We start from the raw sequence: 24240 nt of genomic DNA, 5'->3' as shown, positions 1-24240 counted from the left end.
GCATCAATGGCTGGGAAATATTGTGAAGATGAAATTAGAAGACTTGAGGCAGGGAGAAAAAAAGGCAGATGTTTCTCTGTGGGTAACTCAGGACGACTAGATGCAAGACCAATGGAGGTAAGTGAAAAGTGTAAGACTAGTGCAGCCTTGTAGACAAGGCTGTGTCAATTGCTGAACTACATTTTATTTTGTGACTGCCACTGGGTTTCTAATTTGCAACTTGTGGTGTGGAAAGCCCATCTACTCTAAATAATACATACTCTGGCAAAGTGGTAGACCATCTCCTAAAGAGCCTGCAGTGGGCCATCAGTGTGGACAACCCTTGTTATCTGGGATTCTGGGCTAGTGGTTGGTAAAGCCACTAATCTTGAATCAACTCTCTTTACAAGAAATCTGTGTGGGCACAAGAACGGCTGAAATCCCTTGGTTTGAACATATAAATGAGACACCTCGAGTTCTCTGCTTCTCCTACTGATGACAGAGACTGGTTCAAAGATAGCTGCTTCCTTAAGTCAAAGGGACCATTTCGTCTTTAGAAAGAGACAACCAGATGTGGAAGCATGAGGTACTTTGCCTTCCATAAAAGAGTTGGGCCAAATGTAGAGACTAACAAATGGGGTGATATCAGACTGATGGGGACTTTTAGGACCTTGTTCTCCATAGATCTGTAACTCTTGTGCTCTTTCAAAGTTGAGCACAGAATGTGTGTAAGAAATTATTTTGCTAAGACATGGTGTCCTTACTTTACTGCCTTGCTGTCTCCAAGGAAGTGAGTTTAAAAAAAACAGAGTTGCCACAGCCAAGTGGTTAATGGTGGGACCATACGTATAAGTGATTTCAGAGTGTTGGGTGGATCAGACAGTGGTTTCAAGATCCTACTGCTGGGTCCTGCTGCTTAAGTAAGTTTTCAGACATGGCATCTGAACTGGGTAGTGCACCCAAGAGACTCATATCTAGAAACAGCGACAGTTTATTCCTAGACCTGGGTTGGGTCTAATCACAACAGCCTAGTTCACATTCAGAAAGAGCAGGAATGGACCAGGTTGTGACACAAGCATTTTCATGTGGGGACTGATTAAAAAAAGATGTTAATTGTGACTTTGCTAGAGAGCCCTGATCCAGAAAAAGATTCAAGTACAGGAATCCCAGCGGCCTCAATGAAACTGCTCATAGGCATAAGTGATTTGCAGTGTTTGGACGTAGGACAAAGCACATAAGTATTTGCATAACTTTAAGCATAGGCTAATGACCAACTGAAATTAACAGTGTGTGCTTAAAAGTGTGCATTTAAGAGCCTTACTGAATTGAAGCCTAGAAGAAGCCTTTGGACTTAATAGCTGACAGTCATAGGGGCCACTTAGTGTTTGTTTATGATCTGCTTTTAAGCAGATAGTTTAAATACAACAGATGGGCAAAGCAGACTAAGAAAGAAATATCCATATCTAATTATGTGTGAGTATCTTTCACATTCTGGTTGCTAGACTTGGCCGCGCAGTAAGGAGAGATGGTATTTCTGGTGGTTACCATGAGGTTCCCATGTAACCTGGGACTCAACACTTAGGGCCGTATCCTGATGCCCTTCTCCAGGCTGAGTGCTTCCAAGCTTCTCAAGTCAGCCCATTGATTCACATGAAACCCACTGATTCACAAGGCGAGCAAGGCCTTATACAACAGAAGGGTAGCAACATCTGCCACTGTATTTTCCTCCAGCCCTTAAAGTGTTTTCCTGGCTGATAGTAGATATATGGGTGAAATCCTGGCTCCTTGAGATCAGTGGTGAAATTCCCACTGACCTCAACAAGGCCAAGACTTCTTCCTGTGACTGTCTGCTCTTTCCATTTTTCAATAGCCTTTACTGGTGACACCTCACCCAGCAGGTCAGGGACCTTCCTTGTCCTTTCTGGGGTTCTACATCCAGTTGCCATAGAACTTCACTCAGCTTCTTCACCTTCCAGTTCTCCCGACAGCCCTCAGTCTTCCAAAGGAAGATTCTTCTCTGAGCTTCTGCAGATCCTGCTCTTGAGATATCCATGCCTGAAAGCATCATGTGCTCCAAGCCACGTAGAAAGACACCCCATGCAGTATACATGCATACCACTGTGAGGACCCAGACACTGGGCATGAACTATAAAAGTCTTTTTCATGCCTCCCTCCCCCACTCCTCCCCCCGTGAGTGAGGCTCATCTCCATCCTGACTCCCAGACGTAGTTGGCCCCATTACCAGCCTCTTAACGTCTTGGCCTCTGTGGCCATTCACGTTAAGCCTAGGGTTTGGCCAGTCTGTAGTGAGTGTCAGAACATGCTAGAAGTGTTCTCCAAGCTCTCCAGGTGAAACAAAGGTGCCTGCTCATCCTGTACCATTGCCAGGCTTCCAGCTATTGGTTCAGTCCCACCATTCCCCTGCTGGTTCTGCAAGCTTCCCCTGCAAGCTCCAACATGCTTGCAGTTTGCTTCATATCAGTTTGATCCATCCACCCTGTGAGCTGGCCCAAGTCAATCCTGCTCCTTCAGCAAACCAGCCCAAAATAACCAATGGCATGGTCATTTGGGGTTTCTGATTTTAAAAATACCCTCTCATTTTTCCTTAACAAAATGTTCTATTGCAAAGTCCTGATTTTTCTGAGTATTCATCTGAAGTTAAAAGAGTCTTGATTTATTTATCTCTAATTAGTGAACTGTAGGAAGAGCTCATATAAAAATGACTCTGAAGTGAAATTGTCTTCCAAAGCTTTCTCTTTTACTTCAGCTCTTCAGCAGGAACTCATTTCAGAATGTGCTGGAGCCTGACATCACTCGAGTAGAACTTCTGAAAGATGTTCAGACCAAGGAAGACCTTGTTGTACGACTGGTAGTACATGATATTGAGAATAATGAGGAGGAAGAGCAGGTCGCTTTAAATCTGGAAGCAAAGGATTGGGAGTACGATGAAGAGGATGATGATGAGAAGCAACAGGAAAAGGAAGAAAAGGAGATCTCTGAAGACATTATAGAAGTTGAGTCCTCTCACCTGATGATGAGTCTATTGACTTCAGCCATGGACAATGAACAGTTAAGGTACTTTTTTCTGGTGTTATAGCAAGAAAGGCAAAGCGGAGGAATCTAGAGTCTCTGGACAGGGCTGCCCCCCACATTATAGATTATAAACACTACAAATAAGATAAATAGATACAGATATAGATATATACACACACACACGCACACGCACACACACATTTTATCAGTATGAAGTAGCACAGGGCTCTGTCCAACTCTCTCCTGACCTATGACCAGGCCTCTTGTGACCTTTGTAGCACTGTGGAATACCCATAGCGACTGAGGTTTCATACAAGGCTAACTTACTGTCATCATAATACATGCTTCCCTCCCACCCCCAGGTAAGCCTACACAGCCATACCTGATGAGGGTCTGGGGAAAATGTTCAGCATAGGGGCATTTCGAACCAGGGTATATCTCTTCCATGTTCTCTCCCTCCATAGTATTTCTGAGAAGCAGAGGGCAGGACTTCACTTTAAAATAAAAGCTCCAAAATAGCTGTGATGTTGGGAAGCCTGGTCATGGCTGCTCCAACCTTTTCAACAACTTTCAGCTTTGTAATTGGAAACAGTGAATGTTTTCAGATGACAGAGAGGGCAGTTTCCTGGTCGTGTCTGTATCCACATCCAAAGGTGTCAACAGCACTGTCATTGGAACAGCTGGCCAACTGGGCAGCCAAAACAGGGAGATACGTGGGACATGACGTGATCCTAGATTTCAGCCTGCTCCTAAATTGAAAGACACTTCCCCAATGTTATTTTGCCATTTTAGCCAATGAATGTTAAATACAAGGTGCAGTGATCAGATTCAAGAAGTGGGCTGGTATGGACATAGTATAATACTATTCTACCACAGAGAACTAGAATCCCAAACTGTGCATAAGGACCAAACAATACAGTTTGACATGTGGGCTGCATTCAGATGAGCACGGATGTTTAGCCCCTGGAGACAAGTAGCAGCGGCACACCTTGCACTGCAGCTGCTTGTCCCTGGGGATCATCTGTCCCACATGCACTCTGGCACGCAGCAAGTTCCCCCGGGTGTGGTAGGGGAGGTTAGGGTCAGTACTGTGCTGGTCCCAGCAGCCTTACTTTGGGTCCTGGGGGCCTCCTGGGGATGCAAAGGCAATCCTGCCAGGCAAAGCCTACCCAGCAGCTGCAGCACAGCTCCAGGCAACCTAGCTCTGCATTTCAGCAGTACACGCTGCCCATTGCTGCATCAAAAAAACCCGCAGGGAAAAAAGGCAGCACAGCGCACACACAGGCAGCACAGAGAACACCTGACTGTGAAATATGTGGCACTGCAGACACGTTTGCAATGTCACATACCACACAACCGCACTCATCTGGATGTGCCCATGAGGAGTAAGTAGGATTGGGCCTTCCACAGAGAGAACTGTGTTGTGAAATGGCTCACCCAAGGCTATATAGCAGGTATATGGCAAAGTCACAGATTTCCAGATTTTTTATTTACAGCTACATGGCATTTTAGTGGGAGGATGCCATCACCTCAGAGCAGCCAAAGGGGGCCAAGAGTCTGTAAAGCACATTTAGTGACTTTTCATTGTATGTTAAATGCTGATCATGTGCTAGGCACAAAGTAGGGTACAGAGCATGAGTACACCCAACCCTTGGCAGCAAACACCAGAAACAAGATTTGAAGATAAAAAATGCACTAGAAATGATAATCTTATGAACCTTTACTCTTTTTTTGCATTCTAATTATGAATAATCCAAATAACTTTCCTTTGTTTTTAGTGCTGAAGAATTTGAAGAAGCATCAGCAGCATTTCAAGCACAGCACAAAAGTGAATATTTGATATGTGTACTTTCTAGGGGTTTCATTTTTCCCCCTCAATTTCTTTATAATTGTTTGTAATGTCTTTTAATTTTTTCACTCCCTTATTCTTAACTACCATTTTGATACTGTAAAATACAGTATTCTGGAGAATAGCTGTGCTGAAAGGAAGGGGAATTTCTCCAGAACAGACTCTTCTTTGCAAAGGAAATGGTTGTTTTTAAAGGAGGCTCTTCAACCCTTCCACATAGTTTTCATTCTCTGTGGGCACATCTACATATGCATTAAACTACACCTGGACACAAATCCAAATGTGCACCAACAGGGAGAGCAATTCAGTCTAAGGCTGCTTCTGCCCTGCTCAGCCCTCTTGCAGCAGCCAGGCGGAGCTCCAGGCTCCTCTGGGTGCCAGTCACAGGCTGGCAGGGGGCACAGAGGTCAGGTCTTGGCTCTGGGAGGCAGGGAAGCTGTCCCAGCTCTAGGGCAGCACCCTCCCAGCTGAGCAGAGATAAGGAGTTAGCCAGGCACCAGTTGTGGCCCCCTGCTTCTGGCCAGGGTCTAGACATGAGCTTTGGCACATTAGTTAATACACCATTTTTCTAGTACCTGTTTGTATTGGTACTTGGAAATGGTGCATTAGATTAATTTAATGTGCAGTAATTGACATGCATGTGTAGACAGGGATGTTTTACTGTGCATTACATTAATGTAATGTTCAGTAAGCTATCTCATGTAGATGCACCTAGTAACTGGCAATTTCCTGCATAAAAGCTTCACAACAAGACACTCCATTAACATCTTGCAAAATGAATCAGAAGCTCTACCTAAGCTATATGTGAGTTCTTCCTATAGAAGAGCCATCTCTTCTTATAGGACGTCCACTAAGTGCAGATTGTTACTATGGTAGCACAGTGGGGCCCTTGCTTCCAGGTACTAGGCACAGGAAAAACATGCCCCCAAAGGTAGCACAACAATACATGAAAATGTAAGCAACCTCCTCCAGATAAAAAACAGCACTCATTGGCTTTATCTGCATGCTGGGCATGACTATGTGCTTCAGTATTGTATCAAAGATCAGCACAGAGGACCACAGTATGTACTGTGCATGGGCTGCCCCCTGAAATGGAAGTCAGTTAGTCAACTGAGTGCTGTGGTGTGCATACACCAGTAGACTCACCCAAGAGCTAGAGCTGATGGGGTTGTACCCAGTAGCACACTGATGACAGTTACACATTTGATCAGATTGGGGAGGCAGCATGCACAGAAGCAGGCATGGTATACCTCACTGCAGCACTCCTGCTGGGGTACTAATACAGCCTAGACAGGCCCATTGGAACAAAAAGTCACAGGACACCACTCTGCAGTGATGCTAAAGCAACATCTAAGAACATCAGTATTGAAAGGGAAAAGCAGTCCCAGCTAAACTGCATGCGTTTTTGTTTACAGGTACTTGTGCTAGCCTGTGCCATACCCGGGATACAAAAGCTTCTGTACACAGCTCTAAGGTAAATATATCATAACACCTTTAATAACAGAACTGCAGATGGCTGGGCTACAAAAGGTATCTTGGTTCCCCCAGCTGACCCCTCACGTTTTGTAGGCTGACCCCTTGCCACTTCCCCTTGCCACCACCTCTGTACTCCTGCCACCTCTTCCCCCCTCTCCACCTGCACCTGTCCCCTGCCACTGCCTTTTCCCGCTCCCTGCTGCTGCTTACCCTCCAGCTCTGGCCCCACTGAAGCCCCAGACATGGAGCACATGGTTGTCCTCTGGCCCCTGAATGGCTACATATTCACTGTTTCATTCAGTTCTAACACGTTTTTACCTACTCAGTAATCTCTACACAGATGCCACCTCTAGCCTTGCAATACAGCCCGTTACCCAGCCTAGCTGCTCTGTTAACATTTTTGGCTCCAATATTGAGACCCCTGAAGTCAGGGAATACTTTTCCACTGGTTTCAATGGGAGTAAGACCAAGGCCTTTTTCCTAATCTCTAGCCCAAATATATTTTCTTACATTCCGTTCATTGGTCCCTTTCCTTTCCCCTTTCTTGCACTGACTAGCTCTCTGCCTTCAGATAGATTAAGGGTGCTCAACACCTGGCCTGTGAGCCAGAAACAACCTGCAGGTCTGTGTCATCCAGCCCATGGGGCTCCTCACAGGTCCAAAAACTTAGCATCAAGAGAGTGGTGGCAACAACTGCCACACTCCTGCTGCCATATTTTTGGATCTGAAGTGAGCCCCATCACCTGGCTAGCATAGCCCTATGAGCTATATCTGGCAAAGAGAAACTCATCCTGGTCTGCATGGCTGGGGGCAGCAGGGCCAGATTCCAGTGTTCTGTACCAGACAAAGGCATTGTGGGTCTGATCAAGGGGCATGGGACGCAATCCAAGTATGCAAGGGTAGCAGAGGCAGCACAGGAACAGGTGGAGATGATGCAGGGCCGATATTGGTGAGGTAGCATGGGGTCTTGATCCTAGTGCCTAATCCAGCCCGCAGACCAGACCCAGGCCATTCATTTGCCCTGCGGAGCCAAAAGGTAGAGCATCACTGATATAGATTAAGCCCTTAAAACCTACATGTATTTACTCAAATCAAAGACAAGGTGTATGTCCCTCATTTAACGTGGAGCATGTCAGTGGGTGCAGCGTGTTCCATAGCTCTTCCTGAGAGCTGTTGCCTTCTTCCTTTGTGCTTACCTGCCACGCCTTGATGTAAAACAAATACAGGGGAAGCTGAGTGTCAAAAAAAAGGGAAACAGAGCTCTTGCAATGGGAAGTGCATTCTCTTCACGGGGTCCACTTCCCCTATACCCTGTCCTCACCACACCTGCCAAGCTAATAGTGAGGTCTTTCCAGTACATCTGAGTCTCTTAACCAGTAGCTCATCCAGTTGTCAACATTTATTATACCCTTCCAAGTAAGAAGCTCATCCAGGCTCAATTAATCCTTATTTACACCCCTTTTATTAATGCACATGCTCTGCAAGTCCAGCACCGATCACTGGGTCCTTACACACCCTTGATGGAGGGATTTTTTCCCATCAATCAATTACTTCTTTACTCATAGTTTCATAGTTTCTAGGGTCGGAAGGGACCTGAGCAGATCATCTAGTCCGACCCCCTGCCATGGCAGGAAAGAATACTGGGGTCAAACGACCCCAGCAAGACATGCATCTAACCTCCTCTTAAACACCCCCAGGGTAGGAGCCTGCACCACTTCTCTTGGAAGTTGCTTCCAGACCCTAGCTGCCCTGACCATGAAGTAGCGCCTCCTGATATCTAACCTAAACCTACCCTCTGCCAGCTTGTGACTGTTATTCCTGGTCACTCCTGGCGGTGCTGGGGGGAACAGTGACTCCCCCAATGCCTGCTGATCCCCCCTGACTAGTTTGTAACAGGCCACAAGATCCCCCCTCAGCCTTCTCTTTTGGAGGCTGAACAGGTTCAGGTCTCGTAGCCTCTCCTCGTAGGGCCTGCCCTGTTGTCCCCCTCTGGACCCTCTCCATGCTGTCAACATCCCTCTTGCACGACTCTGTTTCAATGGGGCTGTGTTCCTTCAGCCACCAAATCAGTCAAATACACACATGTGCGCACATGCGCGCGCGCGCGCGCACACACACACACACACACACACACACACAGAGATTAACGTGACACACCTGACCCGGATGGGTTGATCAGCATGGACAGACTGACACCCTCATATGCCAGGAATCAGTTCATTAACGTAACAACAAAATGCAGTCAGACACAAGCACACGGGTAAACAGAATACCTCTGAATCCAGCTGGGTGTCCAGTTGACATCCTTATAGGCCAGTATTCAGTTCATTAGGGCACGTCTGAGCCAAACTGGGTCAATCAGCCTGTACAAGCAGACCCCACTGTGGTTTTTGGCATTACAGGGATCTTTGGCTTAGGTACAAGAAGTGTTGCTGCAGAGCAAATGCGGAGGTTGAGGGGAAAAAAGAGTAGGTGAGGTTCACAGAAAAAGTATAGCAACCAGCTTGACCATAAAAGTTATTTATTACCAGGTATATGAACTTACGATGATGTCAGTAATAACATCCATACAAGACAGAGAGACAACTAAACAGTTACAATATTACATAGTTTCAATTAGGGTTTTGGGGAAGTCTAGCTTGAGTTTGATTAGCAAAAGTCAGATTTAGAAAGCTGTGCCTGAAGTAAGAGAATAAAAGTCAGGTTCCTGGAGTCAGAAAGAGAGAGAGAGAGTTGGGGTCTCACCACTCAGTGAAGCTTGAACTGGTCGAGGTTCCCAGGTATTGTTGGATCTGGCAGACAGGCAGAGACTTCAGCACAATGAATGGAGAGAATCCAGGCAGAAAAGGAATGGAACTGGTGCAGCTTTAGACCCAAGCACCAGGACAGACATGAGCTTGGGTAGGGGTTTTTGTAGAGAACTAACAATGGCTCAAGGGAGAACACTAGGTTTGTTTAGGGGTAAACAATGGTTCGTGTGCTGGATAATAGGAATTGATCACTGCTGGCTATAGGTGGCATTACTCTGAGGGAGCTCACAATACAGACAGGAAGATTCAGTGTTTTGGATACCAATAGAGGAGTCATTACTAGAATTGGTCTGATAAATGCTGAACTGGGTGTGTGTAGATGTGGGTTGATTAGCATTTGGAGCAAGGATTCCCCACCATGCAGTTCTTCCCTGCTTTTCTGATCCCAGAATTCAGTGTAGTCCTTGCCTTGGAATCTCTGTTTTCCATCCTGAAAGCTAATGAAGATGCATGCCTGTCCCATCTCCCATTTAAATGAGCTGTCATCTGGTTCCATCTCAAATGCAGATGAGACCAGGGGAGTTACTTCACTCCTATCACCCTTTCCTGGAGGACTTTAGGTGTGTCTCCCACTGCATCTTCTTTGTCTTCTGTAAGTCCTTCCTCAGTTCAGTTCTTGTTCAGGTAGAGATGGGGGAGGAGAGAGTTCTTTGTGAGTCAGATGGGCTACATACTCTGCCAGGGTTCCCCAAGAACACAGAGCTGAGAGGTAACACCTCCATGATGATGTCACCTAAGTCTATGTTTTCCCTGCCTCTTCCATCTGGGCCTCCACACCTCTTTTTCCCAGGGTCTGGTCCAGGACTTCTTACATGTAAGGCCAGTCTTGGCCTAGCAACATGGGGCAGGATAAATGCCCACAACTAACTCTTCTGTCCAACCCATTATGGTTAAGGGCAGGTGACATCTCTCATAAACATAGGTCATAAAATGCATGCAAAGCATGTTAATGGGTATATCCTTCTCACCTATGTGTGGTTGCAATAGCCCTTCTTTTATCATGGCCTGCACACACCCAGTGTCCACCACGATGGGTATTATCAAACTTCCTACCTTGACATCTATCCTTAGTATAGGAATGCGGAAAGATCCTTTGTGCTGCCCAAAACTGCAGTCCATTGTTTTGGTATAGGGGGTCTTCAGGGGTCACTCACCCTAGCTTCACCAGGCTTCCTCCCAGCCTTGACTTTCTCACAGGTTCTGTGTGCAATCACAGGCCATGTGTCCAAGAGACCCACAGTGGTAGCATACTACATCATAGAAGCATAGAAACTTAAAACCAGAAGGAACCTGTAAGATCATCAAGTCCAGTCTCCTGCCATGGGCAGGAAGTTAATGATGTGACAAAAGGAGCCAGCTCCCAGGCCCAGTCATGAGACCAGCCCACTCCATTGTCTTTGGGCAAGCTGCCTTGTTCACCTGCCATGCCTTGTTGTAAATTGTTCCAGTTGCTAAATAAGCAGAAAGCTACCCTTTGAACTACACTGATGTCAAAGGCCCAATATACATGCTCCAACCATCCCTACATGTCCCATGCCTCATAGATAACACACTTAGCTTGGTATTTACTCCTGCTTCAGGCAAGACCAAACTCAATGCACAATTAGGTCTCTTACATCCTGCTCCATTCTGGGACATGTGCATACCACCCGCCTCTCACCATGGCCTCTTTCACTTCCCCTACTCTCACCAGGGCTCCCACATACCACCCATCTTGGGTCTCTCTCATACTGCCCCCTTGGGCCACATGCACCCTGCCCTTGTTCCCTTTGAGGGCCATCAGGCTTATCTCTTCTCGCTTCAGCTAGCAGGTACACAGCCTTTTGGGCCTCTCCTGTGACCCTCATCTGAACAAATGCTGGGCAGTTCAAAGAACTGTGGGCTGACTTTGCCACCACACCCCTCACCAGGCTACTATTCTGCCCTTACCACTCTGGGGCCCCGCTCTTTGTCCTCCTTCCAGGCCTCTCAACTCCACCCTCTCATCTGGGCACAGGGTCAGACACCCCCATAGGCTCAGGTGTCACTCTCCTCTAATAAGCTTACCTGCCCCCCCCACACAGTTCTCCTATTACCCACCTGGAGTTTAGGTGCCCCAACCTATCTTACACCGGGGAAGTTCTCAGTCCTGGTATTTGAGTGGCCCTGCCCCACCATAGGCAGGACCACCAGGCCTCCATATCCCAGCAGGGTACAGTTTCAGCTAATGTCCAGGACCAATAAGGCCTGCTCCTTCCCCATAGCCTAAACCTTACTTCTGATGTTCCTGGAGCTCCACCAGGCAGTGTTACTCCCAGAGCTCCTTATCACAATCTGCTCTGCTCTGCTCTGCCCTTATAACAGAGCTCCCCAAAATGGCTGCCCTCATCAGCCATCTGGCAGCTTCCTGCTCCAGCCCTTAAAGTGATGGAGCACTAAAGCTGCTCCAGCACAATGGGCTCAGATAAGCTCGACAAGATGCCTGTCCAGCCTCATCTTGAACAACTCCAAGGAGGGTGATTGCACCATCTCTGCCGGGAGCATGTTCCAGTTTCTGGTGACCCTTACAGAGAAGAGGTTTTTCCTTATGTCCAACCTGAATTTATCCTCTGTTAGTTTATGCCCATTGTTCCTTGTCCTGCCTTGAGGTGCCCTCCTGAATCATTGCTCTCCTAGTTCTTGATGCTCCCCCCTGAAGTACTTATAGGCAGCTATCAAGTCTCTTCTCAGCCTTACTGATACTGAACAGGCCCAGGTCCTGAAGTCTCTCCTCATAAGGCCTACCCTCTATGCCCTTTACCATATAGGGGCTCTTCTTTGTACCCGCTTGAGTTTATCCATATCCTTCTTGAAGTGCAGTGCTCAGAACTGGGCACAGTACTCCAGCTGAGGTTGCACCAATGTCGAATAGAGGGAGGAGTACCTCCCTGGATCTATTGGCTACACATCGACTGATGCAAGCCAGAGTTTTATTTGGCCTTCTGGCAGCCTCATCACACTGTTGCTTCATATTCATCTTCCAGTTGATCGTGACTATCAGGGCTTGTTCAGAGGCTGTGCCAACCAGTGGAAAACCACTCATTGTATAGTTGTGGTGAGGGTTCTTCCTACCTAGGTGAAGGACCTTACACTTCTCCCTGTTAAACCTCATTTGATTTTGTTCCACCTATAAATCCAGTCTGTCAGGTCATCCTGGATTGTTGCTTTATCCTCTGGTATGTCTGAGTTTCCCCACAGCTTGGTATCTATCACCTGTGAACTTAATCATTGAGCTTTCAACCCCCTCATCCAAGTTGTTAATAAATACATTGAATAGCACAAGTCCAACCACTGATGCCTGGGGGATACCACTGAATACAGCCCTCCAAAATGAGGCCATCCCATTGATCACCACTCTCTGGGCATGGCCTCTAAGCCAGTTGTCCACCCACCTCACTGTAGACTGGCCCAGCCAAGTACTCTCCAGTTTGTTAGAGAGAATCCACTGGAAGACAGAGTCAAAGGCTTTACTGAATTCTAAATAGATGACATCAACCTCATGTCCATCATACAGAGGGTTAGTTACCTGGTCGTAGAAGGACACAAGGTTCATCAGGCATGATCTACCCTTGACAAAGCCATGCTGGTTGCTTTTTAGCACCCCATCCATTATCAGCTTGTAGATGATGGCCTCCTTAACCAACTTTTCAAAGATTTTATCCAGGACCAAGGTTAGACTGACCGGTCTGTAGTTTGCAGGGTCATCCTCTTCCCTTTCTTAAAGATGGGCACCACATTGGCCCTCTTCCAATCATCCAGAACCACTCCTGAGTTCCACAGCTCTTCAAACAGCTTCACCAGTGGTGCTTCTATAAGTTCAGCCAATTCTTTCAGGTGCAGGTTGTCTGGCCCAGCAGACTTGAAAATGTCCAAGCATTGTAGAATATCCTTCACCTGTTCTGGACTGATTTCATGTAAGCTGCTGCCTTCCCCCTGCTCCCTGGGCCTCTGGTCAGATGAGCAGCCCCCACTGGATTTCAGGAATACTGATGCAAAGTATGTATTTAGGAGTTCTGCCTTTTCACGGGCATTGACTGTGGGTGGCCCAGAGGTATTCCATAGGGGTCCCACAGTAGAGCTTGATTTTGTCTTGCTCCATATGTATCTATAAAAGGACTTTTTGTTGTCTTTTATACTGGTTGCCAGTTTGATCTCCATGCCTGCCTTAGCTTTCCGTGTCTCATATTTGCAGGCCCTGGTGATACAAGTGTATTCCTCCCTGGTTGCTAAGCCATCCCTCCATTATATATATTCTTCTTTTTTCTTTTTCAATAGCTCCCTAATATCCCTGGTGAGCCAACCAAGTCTCCTAGCTCCTCTCCCACTTTTTGCCTACATGGGGATGGCCTGTTTTTGAGCCATGAGAATTGCCTCCTTAAAAGGAAGTACTGTCATTCCTGCACTCCCAAATTATCTAGTTGCCAGTTGCAGAGGGCCTCTCCAAAAAGCCTCTTGAATTTGCCAAAATCTGCCTTCTTGAAATTTAGGACTTTCATTCTGTGACTAACTTTCCAGTTTTATGGTGGTGGTGAAACTTATCAGGTCATGATCACCATTACCCAGAGTATCACCAATCCTCAAGTCATCCATGATGCCCTCTCCTTTGGTCAGCACTAAATCCCCTAGCAGGGCCTTCCACAACCTGTGCCAGAAACAGATTATCTGTTGTTGCCAGGAAGTTGGCTGACCTGTTGGAGGCGGCTGAATGGTCTTCCCAACAGATGTCAGGGTAGTTGAAATCACCCATGACAATCCTATCTCTAGTGCTAGCTGCTTCTGTCAGTTCTCCTGAGAAAGCTTAATTGCTCTCCAACTCTTGAGAGGGAGGCCTGTAGTAGATTCCCACCATCAGTTCTCCCTTTCCTGGTCCCCCTTGTAGCCTGACCCAGAAGGTCTAAAGAGACCTTTCCCTGCTGTCAAACGTGACCTGTGAAGGTGTAACAGGGGGTCTGCTTGGGGCCAATCTCCGTGTGGCCCACCCACCTGTTCCTGGGCTAACCGCCCACCTTCTCTCCCACCACACCTTGATGTTAATTGATTAATTGATGTCAGTTAAGCAGGAGGCTGCCCATTTCCTGCCCCAATGCCAGGGGGCGCTATTTGCAGCTCCTTTCCTCCCCTACACCAGAGCCCAAGCCTCGCAGATGGCATCTTGATGTTCCTTTAATCACCAGCCTCCACAGAGAGCCCCAGAATCCTCCTATTGAACCCCACCTGGATTCCTCTTCCTCAGGCAGCCTCTTCTGCCGTCGTACTGGGCACCATAGCTCCCTGAACTAGTTCCCCTTTGGGTGTGGTCCCCCCACTGAGACCTTCAGCTCCTCCCTGGCCCACCTCCAGGCCAGTTGGGACCCCAGGCCTTCAGCTCTTGGGAGTCCTTCGCAGTGGCCCCCTGGCCCTTCGACCTGTCCGGTCCTGGCCCCAACATGGGCCAGTCAGGGGAAACTCAGACAGGCCTGAGTCTATGGCCCTTTTCTCATTCTCTGAGGGCCCACCCTCTGGGCCTTCCAAAACAAGGGGTAACCCACTCAATTGTGGGGGCTAGGGGTTAAGGCACCCCAACCTGCCTTCCACCAGGGCTGGCATTTCCTGGGGGCTCCCACACCACTGGGAGCCACCCACTCCCAGTAGGGTACAGTTTTAGGTCGTACCCAGGACCAGGAGCCTCCTATCCTTCCCTACAGCTCCTCCCTTACTCTAGATGATATCAGCAGCCCTACAGCCAGGCGATGCTGTTGCCTCACCCCAGCAGCTGAACTGCCCTGTTTATATGGACAGCCCTGAATCTAAAATGGCTGCCCTCATTAGGCACCTGGTGGCTCCCAGCTCCAGGCCCTTAAAGTGGCAGACATGCACAGTGGCCTGCCACATCAGGTCATGGAATTAGATGATATCATGGGATCTCCATCCTCTAAACACCCAGGGTTGGGCCTGTGATGCCTCCCATAGGCCGCAGAATGGGGTGGGCCACCCAGGCCACAGCCCGACCATCTTTTAGCACATTAATTTAGCTAGCTATGCAGTTAAAAAAATGTTACAATTTTAACCAGAATGACAATTGTGCATTTGTGGATTATATAAATTAATGTGCAAAAAGTTGGTCGGGACATGGCCCAGGTGTCCCACCCCATTCAGCAGCGTATGGTGCATCAATTTTCTTTGTTCCCATCCCTGGATCTTCCACTTGTCCCCCTGGGGTGTGTATTGTCTTCGTAACTCTCCCTTTTCCAAAATCTGCTTCAGCCACAGTAAAGGACTCAGCCAAGTGTAAAGCCTCTTCCATAGTTTGGGGCTGGTGTTGTCAGACACATTTTTTGAGTTTCCTCCCCAAAGTCAGTGAGGAACTGCTGTAAAGTAAATAAATCTGAGACCTCAGCTACAGTCTTTCCTTAAGGTTGGATCTATCTTTACAGAAAGTTCCTCAGTGTCTGAGCCAGCATAGATTCATAGATGCTAGGGTCGGAAGGGACCTCAATGGATCATTGAGTCCAGCCCCCTGCCAGTGGCAGGAAAAAGTGCTGGGGTCACATGACTCCAGCCAGGTGCTTGTCCAGTCTCTTTTTGAAGACTCCCAAGGTAGGGGAGAGCACCACTTCCTTTGGAAGCTCGTTCCAGATTCTGGCAACCCTAACCATGAAGAAGTTCTTTCTGATGTCCAACCTAAATCTACTCTCTATCAGCTTGTGGCCATTATTTCTGGTTATGCCAAGGGGTGCTCTGGTAAACAGAGCATCTCCCATTCCTTGCTGCCCTAGTGAATTTGTATACTGCCACAAGATCCCTCCTCAGTCTTCTCTTGTGGAGGCTGAAAAGTTCCAGGTCCCTCAGCCTTTTCTCATAGGGCCTTCCCTGCAGGCCTGTAACTATACAAGTGGCCCTCCTCTGGACCCTCTCAAGGTTGCCCACATCATTCTTGAATTGCAGAGCCCAGAATTGGACATGGTAGTCCAGCTGCAGCCTGACCAGTGCCGCATAGAGGAGAAGCATCACCTCCCTGGACCTGTTCATGATGCACCTACTAATGCATGACAAAGTGCAGTTAGCTCTGCTAATTACTTCATGACATTGACAGATCATATTCATCTTGGAGTTGACAACAACTCCAAGATCTCTTTCTGCCACTGTGCTGCTGAGAAGGTCATCCCACAGCCTATAGATGTGCTAGTGATTCCTTTTCCCTAGGTGCAGCACCTTGCACTTGTCCTTGTTGAACTGCATCGTATTGTTCTCTGCCCATTTCTCTAACCTGTCCAGGTTCACCTGGATTCAGTTTCTTCCCAGCAGTGTGTTTGCTTCATCCCATAGTTTGGTGTCATCTGCGAATCTAGACAGAGTGCTTTCCATACTCTCATTCAGGTCGCTGATGAACATTTTGAACAGCACTGGCCCAAGGACTGAGCCTAGGGGCACCCCACTGCCCACATCTTTCAAGGTTAATACTGACCTGTCCACTGCCACTCTCTGAGTACAATCCTTAAGCCAATTTGCCACCCACATGACTGTGTAATCGCCTATGGCATAGCCATTCAATTTGATTATAAGAATAGGATGGGATACCATGTTGAAGGCCTTCTTAAAGTCCAAGTAGATGACATATACCTCAACTCCTGCATCTAAACATTTAGTGACCTGGTCATAAAAAGAATCAAGGTTAGTCAGGCAGGATCTACCTGCTATGAACCTATGCTGGTTACCCTTCAGCATTATATTACCCGCTGGACTCCGACAAATGTGATCCTTGATAATTTTTTCAAGGGTTTTCCCAAGCATAGAGATGAGACTAACCAGTCTATAGTTACCCGAATGCTCCTTCCTCCCCTTCTTGAAAATAGGGACCATATTGGCCCTTTCCAATCCTCTGGGACCTCACCTGAGCACCACAAGTGCTCAAACAGTCATGCCAGTGGCTCTGCTATTACACTGGCTAATTCTTTCAGCACCCTTGGATGGAGCTCATCCAGTCCCGCTGATTTAAACACATTTAAGCACATCCAGATCCTCCAAGTGTCTTTTTACTAGGTAAGCGCTGGCAGTTGATAGGCTGGTGTTTCTCCTGCTTCTATCAGTAATGCATTTGGGATATCTGTCTAGATCTGAGTTCAAGAATACAGAGGCAAAAACCCCTTGAAGACCTCTGCTTTTTCTCTCCTATCTGTCACCAACTGCCCTTGTTTATCCTGTAGGGGTCCTACGCTGCCCTGCACCTTCTTTTTGCTCCCTACATACCTAAGACTTTTTGTTGTCCTTAATTTTTGTCACCAGCCTAAGCTCTAATGGTGCTTTGGCCTTCCTAACTGATTCCCTGCAAGTGTGAGCCAAGGAGGTATACTCCTCCTTGGTAGCTACTCCCTGCTTCCGCCCCCTGTATGCCCCTTTTTTTGCCCTTAAGCTTTCCTGGATTTCCTTGTTTAGCCAGGAGGGCTTCTTGGCTCCTTTGACCCCTTTTCTACACAGTGGGATTGCCTCCTTCTGTGCCCAAAGGAACACTTCCTTAAGTAATGACCGCCTTTCCTGGACCCCCGTTTTGTCAATGCTCTTGAGCTTTAATGCCCCACTAACTAATCTCCTAAACACACTGAAGTTAGCCTTTCTGAAATCTAGCACTTCTGTCCTGCTGGTTACTTTTCCCACCCTTTGCTGTGAATTCAATCAATTGATGGTCACTATCCCCTAGGTTGCCTTGTAATTGCAGATCCCCCACCAGGTCATCCCCCATAGCCAGCACCAAGTCCAGCAAGGCATTCCCCCTAGTGGGATCATATACCTCCTGCATTAGGTGGAGGTCCTGTATGCAGGTTAAGGACCTATGTGAGCAATTAGATCTGGCTGACTGATCTTCCCTACAGATGTCAGGGTAGTCTAGGTCATCCATGACAACTGTATCTCTTGACCGTACAGTCTCTGAGAGCTGCCCGGAGAATTCCAGATCTAGCTCATCCTCCTGGTGTGACAGTCTATAGCAGACCCCCACTACCAACTCCCTTTCCTCCTGACCTCCTTACGAGGTCTCTGTTCTTCTGTGTTCTTTTTGGCCCTAAATCACTACTGATAGTACTCCAGTGAGATTTCCTGCCAATACAGTATCACATCACTAGCTTTCATGTAGTCAGTAGCTTTGTCTCAGGATAAGACCCAATAGGCTGCCTGGACTGAGCCTATCAATCAAGAGAGGGCCCAATTGGTTGGTTCACCAAGCCTGATCCCATCCAGCCACCAGGGCGCCTCCCTCAAAAGATTCCAGGTAAGCTTCCATATCATCTTCTAGTGTCATCTTTGGCATCTTTATACTCTCAGTGGTGTGAATAATCACCACTTGTTGAGCCCCTATTTTCTCACTCAGCTCTTGCTGTCAAATCAGCAGCATAATACGTGCTTCCACCTCCTTGGTTCTTACTCATATTAATTCCTCTATTTGTGTCTGCAGCCCCTGAAACAATTGCAACACCAGCCTACTGGCTTGTTGCCAGTCTTGTGGGACCCTCAGCTCTGGTGAAGTCTGGTGGATCTCTATCTCTCTGTCTCTCCATACTCCTCTTTGACATGACATTGGTCTGGTGTGTTGAAAAAAGGGGAAACAGAGCTCTCTCAATGGAGAGTGAATCCTCGTCACAGGTCTCCACCTCTCCTATGCCCTGTCCTCACCACACCTGCCAGACTACCGCTGTGGTGTTTCCATTGTATCTGAGTCTCTTGATTGATAGCTCATCCAGACATCAACAGTTATTATACCCTTATAAGTCAGGATTTTGTCAGGGCTCAATTAATCCTTATTTACGCCCCCTTTATTAATACACGTGCTCTGCAAGTACAGCACCAATCACTGAGTCCTTACATACCCTGAATGGACAGATTTTTCCTATCAATCAATTACTTCTTTACTCAGGCCTCATTGATTTCATATTTGACCTTATTGACCTTATCAAAACTGCAAGTCTTCCTCAGTGGTGCCCTTCAGGTAGTGCATCAGGCCCAACAATTGGCTCCCCCAGAGAGGGTTCATAGCCACTGTGCACACCAAGCAACTTACCCATACCTCAGCCTCCACACTGGTGGGTTGAACAGCCAACTCTTCTTCACTGGTAATTCCAAACCAGCTCCTGCTCTGACTGCCTGAGGCCACCCCCAGGCCAGAATCCAAGTTTGTTGCACTCCCAGACTCTTCCTCTGTGCCTCCGCACAGAACTGCATTGCTCTCCTCCAGGAGACCATACATTTCCTTCTCTGGGGGTAAAGTTCCTCCGCCCTCTTTCTTTTGGGCCTTCTGGGCCTTTCAGGGGCCAATTTATCTTTGTCTTGGATTTGAGTGTCAGTGAGAATCAGGCTGGTGTAGCTCTGATTCTGGCTCTAACATGGCCTCAGAATTGGAGTTGGAGCTGCAGCCCTTCTGCCACCACTTCTATACCCCCACTGCCTCTGCCCCACTCCCCCACCCTGCTGCTGCTTACCCTCCAGCTCTGGCCCCACTGCAGCTCCAGAAATGGAGCATATGGTTGATGTGGCCCCTGACAGACCACACAGCAGCAGCAACAGTGGCAGCAGCTCCAGAACTGAGTCCAGAGCTGCTGCTACCACAGTCACTGCTGCCTGGCTGAAGTGACCATGTGCTCTGTGTCCTGGGCTGAAGCAGAGCCAGATCTGGAGGGTAAGCTGCAGCTGGGAAGGGAGAGCTGAGACAAGTGGGGGGGGCAGGGCTAGAGAGTGCAGGTACTATAGGGAAAGGCAGACATAGCTAGGGTAAGCTACAGGAGTGGCAGGCACTGAGGTACCCAAGAACCAAGGGATCAGGCACCAGGGAGACAAGTGGTGGGGGCATTACATGCACCAGGGGGTAAGGTGAGGGGAGCAAGCAAGGGGAAGGCACCAGGATCTGCAGGCACTGGGGGGGCAAGGTTCAGGCCATTTGACTTCCCCATTGCGTGCCCTGCTACTACTTCTCCCACTGTGTATCCCCCACTGCCTGCCCCTCTATCACCTCCCTCAACCCCACTACCACTGCTTGCCCCACTGCAGAGATGGGGAGGGAGACACATTTAAGATGTCCCTCCATTAAGTAAATTCTAAACATGGAAAATTATAAATTTCGCATGTATAGAATCTAAGTATTAGGGGGCTGTCTTAAATTCAAAGTTGTCTTGGATTCAGGTAAATTCAGTATTTGTTATTTGTGATACATGTATTCCTCATAGGTCCATATACTGCAGACTTAAGCATCTGCAGACAATTAGAGACTTCACAGAAAGTACTCATTAATTAAGAATCATCACTTCATTAAGGCATTTCCAGTGGGGCCCTGGAGGCATCTGTCCTTGGATCAGCACTATTCCATCTCTTTATTAATGATCTGGAGGAAACCATAACATCATTGCTAGTAAGGTCTACAGGTATCACAAATATTGACGATAAGTAAGAACAGATCATTTCATAAAGTGATCTGGATTGCTGTAGTAAATTGAGCTCATTTAAACAACAAGCATTTAATACAAGGTCATCCTACCTATGAGCCAAGAATGTAGATTTCACAATACATGAGTAGAGAGAGGTAGTTAACCATGTTATTTTGAACTCAGGCACAAGGCGGTAGGGTAGCACCCTAAAGACAAGTTTAGAGAGGCACAAGTTTCAATGGGCAATGGCCTATTTTGCCAGATCTGATGAAGTTGTCTGTCACCTACAGAAACTCATGCTTCTCTGAACCAGTTTGCTCCAAGATGCCACCCTGCCTGACTTACCAGGCAAGGGAGTGTATTCTGGAAAGAAATAACTTAGGAAGGGACTGTGGCGGGTGCAGTAGGGGGCGCTGCTGCGTTGAGCTGCCCACCACCCTGCACCCGACCACCTTCCAGGCTCCGAATGCCTCCCTAGGGGCGCCTTATGCTTGGCCGACCCCTCTCCTGGAGCACACTTGCTAGTCTGGGAGCAACGTCGCCACCACCACCCCGAGAAGGGACTGTCTCAGCCCTGTGTCCTCGGGGAAACACAGGCCTAATAGTCTGATGGGTACTCGACCCGGTACAGGCACTTGGGGCACTTCCCCAAGTCAAGGGGGCAAAAAGTAAAGTCTTCCTTAGTCCACAGACCTAAGGGGTCTCTTAGGCATAATTTAGACCCACCCCTCAATAAGTCTCCCACACCAGTCAAAAAGGAGAACTTTATTGATTACGAGGGGTAGGACAAACTAGGGTACAGGGTTGAGCAATATCTTAGAAATCCTAAAGAGCAAACAGTGTGGCTGAGGTAGCCTTTTGATCACGCATCTGTGTTACTGCCAGCTAGATAACTAATCAGGTTGAGTGGCTTACTCACAAGCATCTTCCAGAGGCTGGTTGAGTTTCCCCTCTAGAGTCTTGGGGTGAGAGAGAGAGCTAGGTTCAGATGGTAAGGCTTCTCTGTCTCCCCTGCTTTGCTGCTGCTTCACCTCATGGCCAAAGAGAGAGCGCCTCCTCCCCCTCACAACTTATACAGCCCCTGTGACCTCATTCACCTGGTCCAGTGGAGGCCGGCCCCGGTTCGCTCTCCGCCAACAAATTTGAAATACCTCACCAGTTGCCAGGCGGGTTCCAGCTCACCAGGTAGATGCCCTTCACCCAGGTAACTGATGCCAGTCACCTAGGCAGAGGGAGCAGGTTTCCCCCCTCCCTCAGGAATGCAGCCAGCTCAGGTTACCTAAAGAGACAGGCTGGGGTGTGAATCCTCTATGCTGGCCCATCTAATCACATTGTCACAGGGCAGAGATTTTGGGGAGAAACAAGGTGGCTTTCTGCCACACTGACACAGAAGGGTCATGATGGAAAACAAGTGAACCTGAGTTCCCAAGGTGCACTGGTCACTGAAGAGAGAGCATAAAATCTTCAGATGCATTGGTAGGAGAATGTAGAGTAGAAGTAGGAAGCCATTATTAGTACTTCCTATGGCATTCATGAGCCCATTCCTGGATGTTGTATTTCATAGATTTCAGAGACATTAGGGCTGGAAGGGACTTCACAAGATCATTTTTAATTCCCATGTTCACATTAAATGGAACCTTGCTAAACTGAAAAAGAATGAACTGTGATCTAAAAACCTGCCTTATTACAAGAGACTAAAGCTCAATCTATTCAGTTTTTAAAAAAAGGTTTACCAGTGATTTGATCATGGATTAAAATATATGTAGGGAAAGTTTTGAATACTTAACTCTGACAAAAAAAAGCAGACTACGTTGCAGTGGCTGGAACTGTAACCAGACAGATTCAGACAAGGAATAAGGTGCACAATATTTTCTTTTACACAACAAAACTAGTATAGCAACTTCCATAAAACTCTTATCAGACTTGTCCATTTTTAACTATGGTATCATAATCAGCAGTAGATGGACTTTATGCCAATATCAAAAGTAGGTGGAGCTAAAGTCAGAATCAAATGTAAGCAAAACTAAAGAGTTGATAAGCAGATAATTTGATAATGTAAACATAAGAATACACAGATCTAATTTTTGTGGGTTTTTAATACTTTGGGTGCAATAATAAATTAATAAACCCTTTTTTGGATTTCATATCCACTGGGAGCTGTCCAATCAGGACTGCGAATGACATTAGGGTCTGGCTAGGGTACAGTGTTGCCCCCCAATCAGGTTTGAGAAGCTGATTGCATCCACACCCAAAACTCTTTTCCCACCCCGCTCAGAACTGTCCAGTCAGAACTGAGGATGGTTTTCAGACATGGCTAGGCCAGGGTGTAACCCCCGCCCACATCCAGTCAGATTAAAATACCTGCCAAATGCCCCAGGCAGACAGGCTGAGCTTGTGGCTACGTGCCCTATGGTGTTGGCTGATCATCAGTGCCACCCACCAGCCCCTAATACAAAAGGGCCCTTCAGCTGAAAGGGCCATTTTCTAAAAATGAGTGAAACAAGGGAAGAAGCCATGGAAAACTACCATGCTCAGGGAAATGGGGCAAAATCCCAAGCAGAGGCCTCAGAACCTTATTGGAAAGAAAGGGGTCACACTGAGATGACAAAGCTGGTATTGTGTGGATTTTTTTCCTACCTCTGGTAGATGTGTTAATGACAACCTCTCCACAGGTGGATAGTGCAAGTCCAAGCTCTCACATCGCTAGTTCCATGATCAGGTGCTGCTTTAACTGTTTTCGTTCAAACCAGCAAAAGACACCTTTAAGGAAAAATGCAAAATAAGAGGTTGTTGAAGATTACATAGCTTTGACATGTTTAATAAAGTCACATAAGTTAAATATATTTCTTGTTGCTTTTCATGTATGTACCTGATGGGCCTCTTATGTGACAGGAAAAGGATCCCACTTCACAGTCCCAGCATCTGTCTTGGCCTTTATACTCATACAGCTGCCTCTCCTGACAGCTACCAGAATCACCAAGTGGTTAAGACAGGGGTGTCAAATGTACAGCCTGCAGGCTGCCATATCACCCAGCCCCCAATGCTGCCCATGGGTCTTGGAGTGACTCACAAGCAGCATGTGGGGTGCACTGGATGCCCCCACATACAGACAGCACAGGGTGTCCATTCTAGTTTGCATCCCAGAGAGACAGAGCAGTTGCCATGAGCAGCGTGGCCATGTGCCAGCCAGGACAGCCCTGGAGCAGCTGGAACAGGACTGTGCTGCACACAGCCCCTAATCTGCATCCAGAGTGTGGGGCTGATCTGTGGGGCTGGTCCAGTCCATGGGGCCAGATGAGTTTGACATCCCTAGGCATTGGACTTAAGACTCAAAAAACCTAAGTCCACTTGGGTTCAACCCCCCACCTCAGGCAATACATTCTTCTTTCTATTGCGGGAAACTGTTTTGTGATCTGATAATATTTTGTGTATTAATTTAAATTTCTCCATATGTGTAATGCTGCACATACTTATGCCAGCTTCTCATGTATGAAAAGCCAAAATATCTAAAGATGAGGCTCCTGTAATAGGAGGGTTTATTACAATATAGACTTTTGAAAGCTTTGGGGGTTTGAACTCTTTATCACAAGGCCAACAAATACATAAATATATAGTAAAAAACCTTGAATAGAAAATGCGTGACTGAGGCTTTTAGACCAGGATTCTTACAGTGTACACATATTATACATTT

The 24240-nt window shown here is 47.3% G+C and overlaps 1 protein-coding gene across 1 annotated transcript; it reads left to right on the top strand.

Annotated features, from left to right (window-relative positions):
- The first annotated feature begins 111 nt into the window (after window positions 1–111).
- Window positions 112–23332, top strand: LOC109310856 (fibrous sheath-interacting protein 2-like). The gene is made up of 5 exons (XM_019536186.1): window positions 112–117; window positions 2747–3054; window positions 4791–4840; window positions 6277–6335; window positions 23222–23332. The coding sequence occupies exons 1-5, from the start codon at window positions 112–114 to the stop codon at window positions 23330–23332; spliced, it is 534 nt and encodes a 177-aa protein (XP_019391731.1).
- The last annotated feature ends 908 nt before the right edge of the window (window positions 23333–24240 follow it).

This window comes from Crocodylus porosus, unplaced genomic scaffold (assembly GCF_001723895.1).
Source record: "Crocodylus porosus isolate Cpor-Errol unplaced genomic scaffold, CroPor_comp1, whole genome shotgun sequence".
NCBI classification, from domain to species: domain Eukaryota; kingdom Metazoa; phylum Chordata; order Crocodylia; family Crocodylidae; genus Crocodylus; species Crocodylus porosus.
This window is presented reverse-complemented; position numbering and strand designations above follow the sequence as displayed.

Coding starts and splice junctions, on each gene's coding strand:
- LOC109310856 (XM_019536186.1), top strand. Junction 3,055..4,790: donor ATGGACAATGAACAGTTAAG/GTACTTTTTTCT, acceptor CTTTGTTTTTAG/TGCTGAAGAATTTGAAGAAG. Junction 6,336..23,221: donor CTTCTGTACACAGCTCTAAG/GTAAATATATCA, acceptor ACCTCTCCACAG/GTGGATAGTGCAAGTCCAAG.